The 11,128-nt window shown below is 33.7% G+C and overlaps 3 protein-coding genes across 4 annotated transcripts; 1 reads left to right on the forward strand and 2 right to left on the reverse strand.

Annotated features, from left to right (window-relative positions):
- LOC107642144 (meiotic nuclear division protein 1 homolog) lies at positions 891-3,387 on the forward strand. Its single transcript, XM_016345451.2, has 10 exons — positions 891-1,049; positions 1,379-1,459; positions 1,583-1,699; positions 1,820-1,858; positions 1,960-2,067; positions 2,152-2,214; positions 2,305-2,356; positions 2,484-2,528; positions 2,712-2,791; positions 3,010-3,387. Exons 1-10 carry the CDS (start codon positions 1,047-1,049, stop codon positions 3,076-3,078), a joined length of 657 nt encoding a protein of 218 aa, XP_016200937.1. The 5' UTR covers positions 891-1,046; the 3' UTR covers positions 3,079-3,387.
- On the reverse strand, positions 4,208-5,609 carry LOC107644466 (60S ribosomal protein L31-like). 2 transcript variants are annotated; one of them, XM_016348327.2, is made up of 3 exons: positions 5,470-5,609; positions 5,262-5,368; positions 4,208-4,667 (listed from the first exon to the last, which is right to left on the reverse strand). In XM_016348327.2, the coding sequence occupies exons 2-3, from the start codon at positions 5,342-5,344 to the stop codon at positions 4,388-4,390; spliced, it is 363 nt and encodes a 120-aa protein (XP_016203813.1). In that variant the 5' UTR covers positions 5,345-5,368; positions 5,470-5,609; the 3' UTR covers positions 4,208-4,387. The 2 variants fall into 2 exon arrangements, with proteins under 2 accessions (XP_016203813.1, XP_016203814.1); XM_016348328.2 differs by having other exon boundaries at positions 5,262-5,382; positions 5,470-5,588.
- On the reverse strand, positions 8,794-11,120 carry LOC107644467 (vacuolar protein sorting-associated protein 32 homolog 2). Its single transcript, XM_016348331.2, has 7 exons — positions 10,925-11,120; positions 10,649-10,811; positions 9,944-10,043; positions 9,745-9,830; positions 9,561-9,652; positions 9,353-9,467; positions 8,794-9,223 (listed from the first exon to the last, which is right to left on the reverse strand). The coding sequence occupies exons 2-7, from the start codon at positions 10,724-10,726 to the stop codon at positions 9,032-9,034; spliced, it is 663 nt and encodes a 220-aa protein (XP_016203817.1). The 5' UTR covers positions 10,727-10,811; positions 10,925-11,120; the 3' UTR covers positions 8,794-9,031.

An 11,128-nucleotide genomic window follows, 5' to 3' on the forward strand; every position in this document is an offset into this window, starting at 1 on the left:
AAAATCTCAATACTAGATAAATTTAATTTAGATTTATAATATTATTCTTATTGATTTTCTTTAGTTTTTATGTATATCTTTTCTTTTTTTTTTTTTTCTTCATTTAAATAGTAGCATAACTTTAGAGAAGTACTTTAATTTAATGCCTAAGTTGATATTAGTAAACTAGTAAATATTTTCTTTATGGTATTCTACACTACAATTAAGGAGTTGGTACTAATTTTCCCAGGGAAAAAAAAATGTAAAGGGCTTAAGGCGTTGATAATATGGGCAAAAAACACAATTAAGTCGAGGGAGGAAAGAAATTACATGAATTAGCCAAACTCAAAATTGATTGAATTAGAAAAACATGTAAATCGAACCAATGGAACTCGAATTATGATAGAACACGTGATGGATGTAATTCGAATCTATATGGTTCGAACTACAATTGAGCATAATTCGAACTAGATGAGTTCGAATTATTCAAGAAGACGACGTTTCATGTAATTCGAAGTAAGTTGGTTTGAATTACATGATGTACAGTTCGAATAATAATAATAATAATTTGAATAAAACCAATTCGAATAATAATAATAATAATAATAATAAGATTTTTTTTTGGTGACTATAATAATAATAAGATTTAAACATACTTTATTATAAGTAATTCGAACTCACCTAGTTCGAATTATGTTCCATTGTAGTTCGAACCATATAGATTCGAATTACATCCATCACGTGTTCCATCATAATTCGAGCTCTATTGGTTCGAATTACATGTTTTTCTAATTCGAACAAAACTGATTCGAATTATATAGTAATGTGCTTTGGCTGATTCGTGAATCAATTTTGAGTTTGGCTTATTCATGTCTTTCCTCTCTTGGCTTAATTGTGTTTTTTGGCCCGATAATAATTTGGTATCTCGTTTTTTTCCGCTAACTTAAAAATATAAAGCGCAAAATTTTACAAGCAATTTTCCCGCCAAAACCAGAGAACCGCAACTACGCACGAAACGCGTTTCCAGAATATTCTCCGTCACTCCTCCGCCACCGGACGCCGTCGGAATGGTAATTCGTTTTCCTCTCTCGCTGGAATGATTCCTCTGTTATCTTTGTTGATCTGCGTTTGCATCTTAATCGCTTGGATTCCTCCCCTTCGTTGTTTATGTTTTTGTTTTTCTGTTCGATTCTATTTGATGCCGTAATTTGGATTAGAGAAGGATCAAAATTAGGCCTAACGAGAAGCGAAACCTAAAATGGAACTTTTTTTTTTATTTTCCCCTTTTGGAGTTTCGAATTATTTGAGTTGGAGTGCTCTCTTTGTGTTTGTGAAAATGCCAGTTGTGGTGTTTGTGAAATTACAATTTGGTTGACGTGTTCTCATTGTGTTGCTGCAGTCGAAGAAAAGGGGTCTTTCATTGGAAGAGAAGCGCGAGAAGATGCTTGAAATCTTCTATGAGTCTCAAGACTTCTTCCTGGTTGGCATAAAATTCACACTTAGCTTGCACATTTTGATGTTAATCTGAATGAGTGTTGCTTTGATCATTTATTTCATTGCCAATTACTAAATAGTTTTGTTATCGTTGTTCTTGTTGTTTCAGCTTAAGGAGCTGGAGAAGATGGGTCCTAAGAAAGGTGTTATCACTCAGTCTGTGAAAGACGTTGTTCAAAGTTTAGTGGATGATGATCTTGTTTCCAAAGATAAGATAGGAACTTCTGTAAGTTTTGAAATCACTTAATGTTATGTATGCATTGCCATGGGAACATTGTCAAAGACACAAAATATGTTTCTTATTATTTATGCTTCTATAATGCATATTTATACTTTTGCCTATCAGGTATATTTCTGGAGTCTTCCTAGCTGTGCTGGAAATCAGGTGAAGTTCCAATTACCAGAGCTACAATGTCTTTGGCCATGTAATGTTTGATATGATTGTAAATGTCGCTGTAAAAGTAACCAAATAAACTCAATGCACAGCTTAGGAATGTGCGTAACAAACTCGACTCTGATCTACAAAGCAGTAAGAAGCGGCATGCTGAACTTGTTGACCAATGCGAGGCACTAAAGAAGGGGCGAGAGGAATCCGTGGGTTATAGTCTCTTCCCCACCTATATTCCAGTTAGTTCTACTTCTGTGTCATTGTATTTCTCTATGTTGAATGTGAAACAGGATGAACGAGCGGAGGCCCTAGCAGATCTCAAAGCAATTGAGCTGAAGCATAATGAGTTGAAGGTTGGATTATAGTTTATTAGTTGGTAATGTATATCATGGGTATAAAGTCTGTCTTATTTGTAACAGTCGAATATCTTTTAACTATTTCAGGATGAGTTGGCACAGTACAGAGATAATGATCCAGCTGCTTTTGAAGCAATGAGTTACGATATGCTTTTTTATTTTCTTTATATGTACAATACATTAACGTTTCAGAAGATTAATAATCTTCATACCTTGGTATACTTTGGAAGTTTGGACCCTGATGTTTCTGGTATTATTATTGGCAGAGGAAGCAATTGAAGTTGCTCATGCATCAGCCAACAGATGGACAGGTATTACCTTCCATGTTTAACTTTCTATTTTGTTTTATTTTAAAATTATTTTCTTATGTTTCTGTTTTCCTGCATGGTTTTGATTCTAGGATAGGAGGGAGAAATGGCATGTCTAGTATAATTAAATATCATACGGTGATGGCGATACATATATTTATTTGTTGTGCCCAATATTTTATGCAGATAACATTTTCACCCTGAGACAATGGTGTTCAAACAACTTCCCACAGGCTAAAGAGCAACTTGAAAACATGTACAGGGAGGTCAGTCATTTGATTTTACCTAATCATCAGCTAATTTGTTGGGACTTCTTTTGCTTCAAATATTTGTTTCAATTGAATGGAATGATATAGCTTGGTAACTGCAGCAAGCTTACCACATAAAATATCCTCCAGTGTGCCCCATCTTAAACATGCTTTGTTGTCATTGTCTTCTCCTGTTTGTTTTTCATTTCTGTTTCGCACCTTGCGTCTCCATGCAGGTTGGTATAACAGACGATTTTGACTATTTGGAGTTAGCTCCTCTTCCACTCAAAGAAGTTGCTGATTAATTACATAGCCTATCGAAATGCGTAGTTGTGCACTGCTGACTCCAGTGTTTCTCTCGAACACCGACAATTAGAATAAAATTTGATCAAGTATGCCAATGACATCCTCATTTATAGGGAAATGGTTTGTTATTTTCTTCTTTCTTGTTGTCTTGAACCAATGACCTCTCCAGAGACTTTTTGCTTCGAGATGCAACATATGTAATTTGCTTTCATCTTTTTCTACCTCTATTTTGTTTTCCCAACTTGACTGAGGTTGGTATTTCTCACTTTAAGGAGGATTTGCAGTGTGATTTATTGATGGTTTCTTTTTCTTAATAATCTATATTAGCCTTAGAAAATCTTATTTTTTAAGTAATTTTCTTAATTCTGAATTGGTGGTTACTTGCAATCCTAGAGCCTCCCAAATTTCATTTTTTCTACTTATTGCAATCTACCTTGCCAACAGCAGCTCATTCCCTTCTAAAATTGATCATACAAAGCTAGCTTTGTTCTTAACTGTAAATTTCCACCAGGGTTGTATGATATATTTCTCTGTAACTATCACTTAGTCAACTACCTTAACGATTTTATACTTTCAATGACAAGTCCATAGTTTTGTGTAATGCTCTTTGCTCTATATCATAATAATCAATTAAGTAGTCTAATAAGATGTCATTTTCCTTGCTCACTAATTAGTTTTTACCACTTGGCCACTTGGAAGTTGTTTAATTAACATGCTCCCAAAATTGTTATTTTTTATGTCTGATCCTTAATTGGTCTGTAGTGTCTTGGCATTCATGTTGCTTTGTACCCCAAAAAGAACTAAAATGAGGTGGCTTGCACCGTCATAATGCCACTTAAGAGTCTTCGAAAGCAAAGGTTTTACAATAAAGCATTTATAGTTTGATCATGTAAATTAATTTAAACAAAGTTAACTAAATCTAAAATAAGTACCAAAATAAAGGTTTTATCCCTGTGCTGTCTGTTGATGTGAATTTGGTTTATTTGCTGAATCCAGTAGTAATATAGCATTGTAGACTAGCCATATCCAACTGTATACAACAATACAATATAACACATCAATTTGATTCATAACTCTAGAACTTTAGGACATGCTTACCACATATTAGTCTCAACTAAATCGGTAGGGTAAAAAATAAATTAGAAGGCAACGGTTGCAATAAAATACTAAAGTAACATCATCATAAAACTTCAAACCACGTCTCAGCAACATCAGAATTAATTGGAAAAATCTAGAAAAGGCAAAATTTGATTGCAAAAGACAATAAAAAACTACATGTGTCCCTGGGTTTCAAACAGAAATGAAGAATCAATCCTCATCTTCAATGACCTTGGTGCCCAACCCCTTGATCTCTTCCTTGGGGATTTCAACAACAGTGACCAGTGAGTACAGCTCTTCCTTTGCATCTTCATCATCGTTCCTCTTGCGAGCAATGCGAACCCTAATCCTCCTTGGGACACTTCGGATACCCTGGCTCCAGACAAATTTGTTCAACTTCACATCTACTCTCACATCATTGGTCCCCATTGCTTTTTGGGCAAACTTCCTTATCTCCTTAATGGCATTGGGAGCCTTCTTCTTGAATGTGCTGTCCATACACAACGACAATCCAAGCAAAAACTAGTCATGTATCAGACATTGTCTTATTCAATAACATACATGAATTATGCCTCAATTACTAAATATTCATATAAACAAAATAAATAACAGCAAAAACTTTTATGATGTTACTCATTAATATATCAAATACACAACAGAAATTATGGATAGTGTTGATAATAAAAGAATAAAAACAGAAGCTAAAATCTAGAGTTATATGCTTAGGTAAAAACCATCTATCAATAATCAATATAGAGCATGGGCACAACAATTTTTGTATGAATAATCCATCCAGGTAATTGAAAAACAAACCATTTGGCTCCATATTATAAATCACCTTATGCTCCAACTGAAATTATTATGTTCAAACTTGAGTTCCTAATCATTCTTTTTCTTCGTATTATTTTTTTGCAGTTCCTAATCAATTTTATTCTACAACCACCGTAAACTGTAAGATCGTGAGAACATGTTTTGAGCTAAACATATGGGAAACACTAGGTAATTAGGGTTCAACATGATACACTGAAATAAAAGAAAAAAGAAAAAGAAAAACCAGATCTGAAATTGAGAAGAAATGGAATACCAGCCATGCAGGCGCTTGTGCAGATTGATGGTGTACTCTCTGGTAACCACCTCCTCCTTCCTACCTTTCGCCTTCTCCACCATTCTCGATCACCACGATTCACTTACCTACACAACAAACACTGATCCATCAATCACATTAAAAACCCTAACTTTATAAATTCAAATCCGAACTTCCAAAAATTTCTGCAAGATAGTAGTCGAGGTACCTTTGGTTCCAGAACTTTGAGAGGCAGCGTAGAAGCTGAAAGACGAAGGAGAGTGAATGAAGCTATCGCCCTATCATAACAAGAAGCTAAAACCCTAATCCTAATGGGCCGATCTCAATTATGGGCTTTAAGGCCTAATTTAATTTTGATAAAAACTGTTTTCAACTAAAATAGGCCAAACTGTCCAAAAATATTAAATATATGCCAGCAGACAAAATTTTGGGGCCATATCCCATTTTTTGTGGCTCACTAATTTTAGTTTTCAAAGTTTAACTTTTAGGTTGCGTTCACGTAGACACAAAATTGTATTTGACAAATGAGATAAGAACAAAGACATTATATCACGAGATATTGAATTAGTATATTTTGTATTTATCTTGATTGAAAGACAAAAACATAATTTTTTTTTAATTATTCTTGTTAATTTTTTATAATTATATTTTTTATTATTATAATTTTTTTTACAATTTTGTTGAATAAAAAAATAAGAATAAATTAAATTTTTATAATTTGTTCTAATTTATCACCAAACAAAATATAAGTATATTAATTTTTGTGTCTCTTCTTTATATCTTATTCTTAGTATATTGTCTTATTTTATTCTTAGAACCAAACGCAACCTTAATTACAAGTCTTAACAAAGAAAAAACTCTTTTAATTACAAGTATCAACATCCCTGTCCAAGAAAAAAAAACAGAATAAGGTAATTTTATAATTAAAAATTGATTAATATTTGTTAATTAAAAGTTAATTTTCTATATGTATTCTATTAGAAACTCACCTATCCTTCTTTATCAGTGTTCTTGAATTTTGTCTTCAATTTTAATCAATGAAATATCGATTCTTCTCAAAAGTAAAGTAAAATAAAATAAAAGTTGAGTACTTATAAGTGCAACATCACGTTAAAGTCACATTCATTATAATAAATGTTAATGATAAAAATAAAAAATTAAACGATAAGAAAAGAATGAGAAGACAATGAGAAGACACATAAGAAAAGAAAAAAAAAAAATTTATTTATAAAAATAACGTATTATCAGCTTGCTGTCAGTTTGTGATATGTGATTTGTGAATTGGGTTTGTTTGTGGGCCCCACATCATGCAGAACCAGCCAACCATTGCCGTCCATTGCAATTTACAACGGTTCAATAATCTTTCAAATTTTAAGAAACCCTAAACCAAAGAATAAATAAAATAAATTAAAACTCGTGTTTAAATTTTAGGTCGTTGATTTCAGTTCAATTGATTAATAAAAAATCAAGTAAAATTCAAATCGGTTGAATCCAGTTGTGCATATGATATTGGACCAATCACTCAAAACACAACCATGTGGCACACTGGCACCAAAACAAATCAAACCACGAATATTCTTAGGTATTTATGTTTTACAAATTATGATTATTATGATGATGCATTATTTTCACTAAAATTTTGTTAAATAAAGACTATGATAATTAATTGTACTTATGAATATTTGATTTTGATAATCTAACGTTTTGGAAATTTCAAAAAACCCAATCTGATTCATGATTGGTTGGACCTCGATTCTCTCTACACAAAAACAGCTAGACTGTGTAACGTGCAGGAAATAAGAGCCGTACACGTGGCATAAATCAACGGCTAGTAGTGAGTAGCTATATAATTAGCCAGAGTGGCTACTTCATTGCCAAAGATTCTCCCAACCCAAAAGAAAACAAACCAAACCAAACCACCTTTGCTCTTTGGTCTTTGCTGTCTCTAATTCTCTCCCTTATAAACCATCTCATTCTTCATTTCCTCATTCAACTAAGTTTCACTCTCTTCTCTTCTCTTCTCTTGCTTCTAATTCAATTCATTTCATTACAATGGAGGTCTTGAGAGTTCAGCTTTTTGTTGTATCCATGGTGGCTCTTGCTTTTGCCTATTTGGCTCCTTCCATTGATGCTCAACCTCTTGCTCCTGCCCCAGCTCCAACTAGTGATGGTACATTTTAATTATATATACTATATGTTTTTTTTTAATTATTATAATATCGTTTGATTCATGTAACGGATACACCTGCTATTTGAATTCTACGCAGGTATATCTGTGGACCAAGGAGTTGCCTATGTGCTAATGTTGTTGGCTTTGGTTCTTACATACATAATTCATTAGGCTTTTGCAAAATTCGGAAGGCCTAATTAATTAATCGGATCGGATTGGATTGGATTCATCAATTGACTATGGATATTTTTTTGGGCTATTTTTTAATTTTTGTTTATACTTAGCTCCCTTGTCTGTATTTAATTGTTTGCAGTCTATTCTTTGAATGAAACTTATTTGATATTGGTGGGGGTGTGTCACATTCACTTTCTCTCCTCTAGTGTATATTTTTGCCATTAATTCTTGGTTCCACTTTTATTCCACATTATGAATTGTAGAAAAGTTTAGTCCCATTGAAAAAAAATGAAAGTGAGTCAGAATCTCTTCAAGGGATTTGGTAGGGGAAGGGGGGTGGTGGGGGTGTGTGGAATAGTAATAAACAGCTTTTGCTTTTGCCTTTTTTTTTCTTCTGGTTCCTTTTTTTCAATTTAGTAATGAAGAATAGTTTTACAACCTGTTCTCCACAAAACAACTTGCAAGTTGCAATGCTCAATTCGCTTTCACAAAACAAATAGCAATACAGATTAGCTTATGTTTAGGTTGTAACAAAAGATGAATTTGCAATAATGTCTTCTCAAAGAATTGACATAAAAGTTAACTTAACGTGCTATAGGGACGTCTCTTTTCCTGGATAAATTGGATTAGTTTTTATGTTTAGACTTTTACTTAATAACAAAAAGGAAAATATAAACATTAAAGTCCAATTTGAATGGCACATAAATAGCAAAATACAAATGCTTCGTCAACAACTTGTTCAGTTGTTTGTATATAATATAATATAATTCATATATAACTTGAAAATGGATTCTCTTTCACATGCTTTTTAGTCTCACTTAAATTTTATATGATGCCAAATACTATACAAGACTAGTTTAATGCTCAATAATATTAGTCTCTCAATTACCAACATTTTGATAAACTAATCTTGGGCCCCTTTTTTAAATTTAGGAGACTAGTACAATCCTGATATGAATTTCCACCTTTAAATTTTGATTTTGAGATATACACTGATTGAACTGAAGGAAGATTAATCTTGAGAGTAATCTTGAAAGACACTTTTATGTTCAATTCTTGTCACCTTCATGTATATATATATATATATATATTCTCTGATCTGTTCAATGGTTTCACACATACTTGTGGCCATCATGCACAGGATGGTGCCTGCAAAATTCTGGCTTAATCATAACCACCAACAAATCCAACAACAACTGCACAAAATGATATTTATCTTATTGACAAGTGATCTCAGGTTCAACTTTTTCAGACTATTGTACAAGTGCACTCTCAAAGGTGCAAAAGTTGATAGCTAACATGAAAATGATAAATACACAAGCCATTAAACTGCAATGTTGGTTGCGACGCGACATTCATTGAACTAAAACAAACTAATGCGTGGTGTGGATATTGGATTGTATTACATTTGAGAATATGGACCTGCTCAAAGTGCCATCTCAGCCTGCAAAGCTGCCAATTCGTCTTCTTCTTGAGTGCGTTTTGCAGGGACGGGCCGAGTAGGTTGCCGGCCGGCTGGGACTTGCACCGGGGCAGCAGGAGCTGTAGTTGCTGGTTGAAGAAGCTGTTCTTCCAATTCAGCACCCTCCAGTTCTTCAAGCTCAGCTTCCAATTCATCCTAAAGGGGAAGAAGACAGAAAATTCAGAATGCATTGAAGACATGCTAAAAAAATGTGACACTACACAATGAATACAGATTTTGCAAACCCTACAGCAGAATATATATGGTAAACAATTTTAAGATCACCTCATCGAAATCAGCTGCTGCACCAATTGGAGCAGACAGTGCTTCCTGAATCTGCTTCATGTTTTCGGTTTGCTCATTGATCTCATCCATGGTCTTGTCAACATCATCAATATTCCTAGAAAAAGTTAATTAAAAAATATATAAGACATCATGTGAAGAATAAGCTGTAAGAAAACCGATATATCATAGCATAAGTTGCACTACATACGTTGCTTTCTGCATAGCCTTCATAGCCGATGCTCCAGATCTTAATGCATCTACTGTTTCTGTGGTGGCTTTGGCACCTTCCAACATTATCATCTGGAACACAAGTTTCCAGCATAAGATGCAAATCAAAGATAATAAACTAAAACATTTTATGGACAAATTCTATTGGAATATCGGATAAACACCTGATCATGAATGCGCAACTGGAAATTCCCAAGTTGCTCTATCTGTTGCTCATATAGCCTCTTCCTCTTCAAACATTGTATTGCCGCTGCATGAAACAGAATGCACAAATCTCAGGTCACAATAGAAGTGAAGGTGGGAGGAATGAAGGCATTAAAAAACTATTGTATTGAACAACAACACAAGAGTAATGCAGTATACCCCTTTTGTTCTTCGCCCTTGTGAATTCTTTTGCCTTTTCAACTTCAGCTGAAACCTTCTTAAGGAGAACTTTCTCCTTTTTCTCCAGCATTTCAAGCGTCTATAAGATTCAAAAACCAAAACAGTCAAATTAAGAAAAATTTTCCCCGAAGGCATAAAATTAATACTATACGAAACGGAAAAGGGTAACAAAAATCTACGTATGATACTACATGATGCAGAAAACATTGGATAATGACGCGTTTAAACTTTGAAAACATTATTATCCTCTAGCCATGAATGAAAGATTTTGTAAAATTCTTATCATCTATGATCTAACCATGATCAAGCAATCTCCCTACAAACAAGAGTCTAACATCGTCGAAAAAACTGGCAAGAGCACACTAACAACTTGTCATCTATTCTCGTGAATTTCAAAAGGCATTATCCATAATCAGGGGGGGAATGATTTGTACTAGGAATCACTGAATCAAAGTTGCCATAGGAACAAGATTAAGTGAAATTACAAGGCAACTGAGGAATTTAATTGCAACATAAAGCTAGAGCTCAAAAACACAACATACTCATCAAAATTAACAACTAATTTCAATCCAAACAGTTGCACTATTACATACTCATCTAATATGAACAAAGCATGGGAAACATTTAAAAACGAAGCAATCACCAGTGAACCATCATAAATATGAACAATCATGAGTGAATTACCTCGTTTAACTTATCCAAAGTGGTTAAAGCATTGGTTTCCTGTTTAGGTTTACCAAACATGCGCCCAAACATAGACATGGTTGATCCTTATAGATTAATATATACAGATGTAGATTCAAACTCCTTTACAATAGTACCCTTCTTCGTTGCAGAACCGATCTTCCTGAAAAAGTCAAAAAAGGAAACAATTTCAATCGCGAAATATTTACAATACAAACAAAGAAAGAATAAATCCCCAAAACAAAACTGAGAAAAGTGGCTGTGATATGAACCAACCCCTTCTAGAAAAATCAGATTTTGGAGTGAGATCGATAGAGAAGTCAACAAAAAGATCAGAACTTGAGATCTGGGTATGGTAAAGGAAAAGCAAAAGAGGAAAGAAAGACCGGTAGTTTTAGTTCCCTTCAAGCGTGTTGTTTCGGTGTTTGGAGGTTCAAAGAGGAGAAAAGAAGCAACCTTGAACCTTGTCTGTTGTCTTTT

Source organism: Arachis ipaensis, chromosome B05 (assembly GCF_000816755.2).
Source record: "Arachis ipaensis cultivar K30076 chromosome B05, Araip1.1, whole genome shotgun sequence".
NCBI classification, from domain to species: domain Eukaryota; kingdom Viridiplantae; phylum Streptophyta; class Magnoliopsida; order Fabales; family Fabaceae; genus Arachis; species Arachis ipaensis.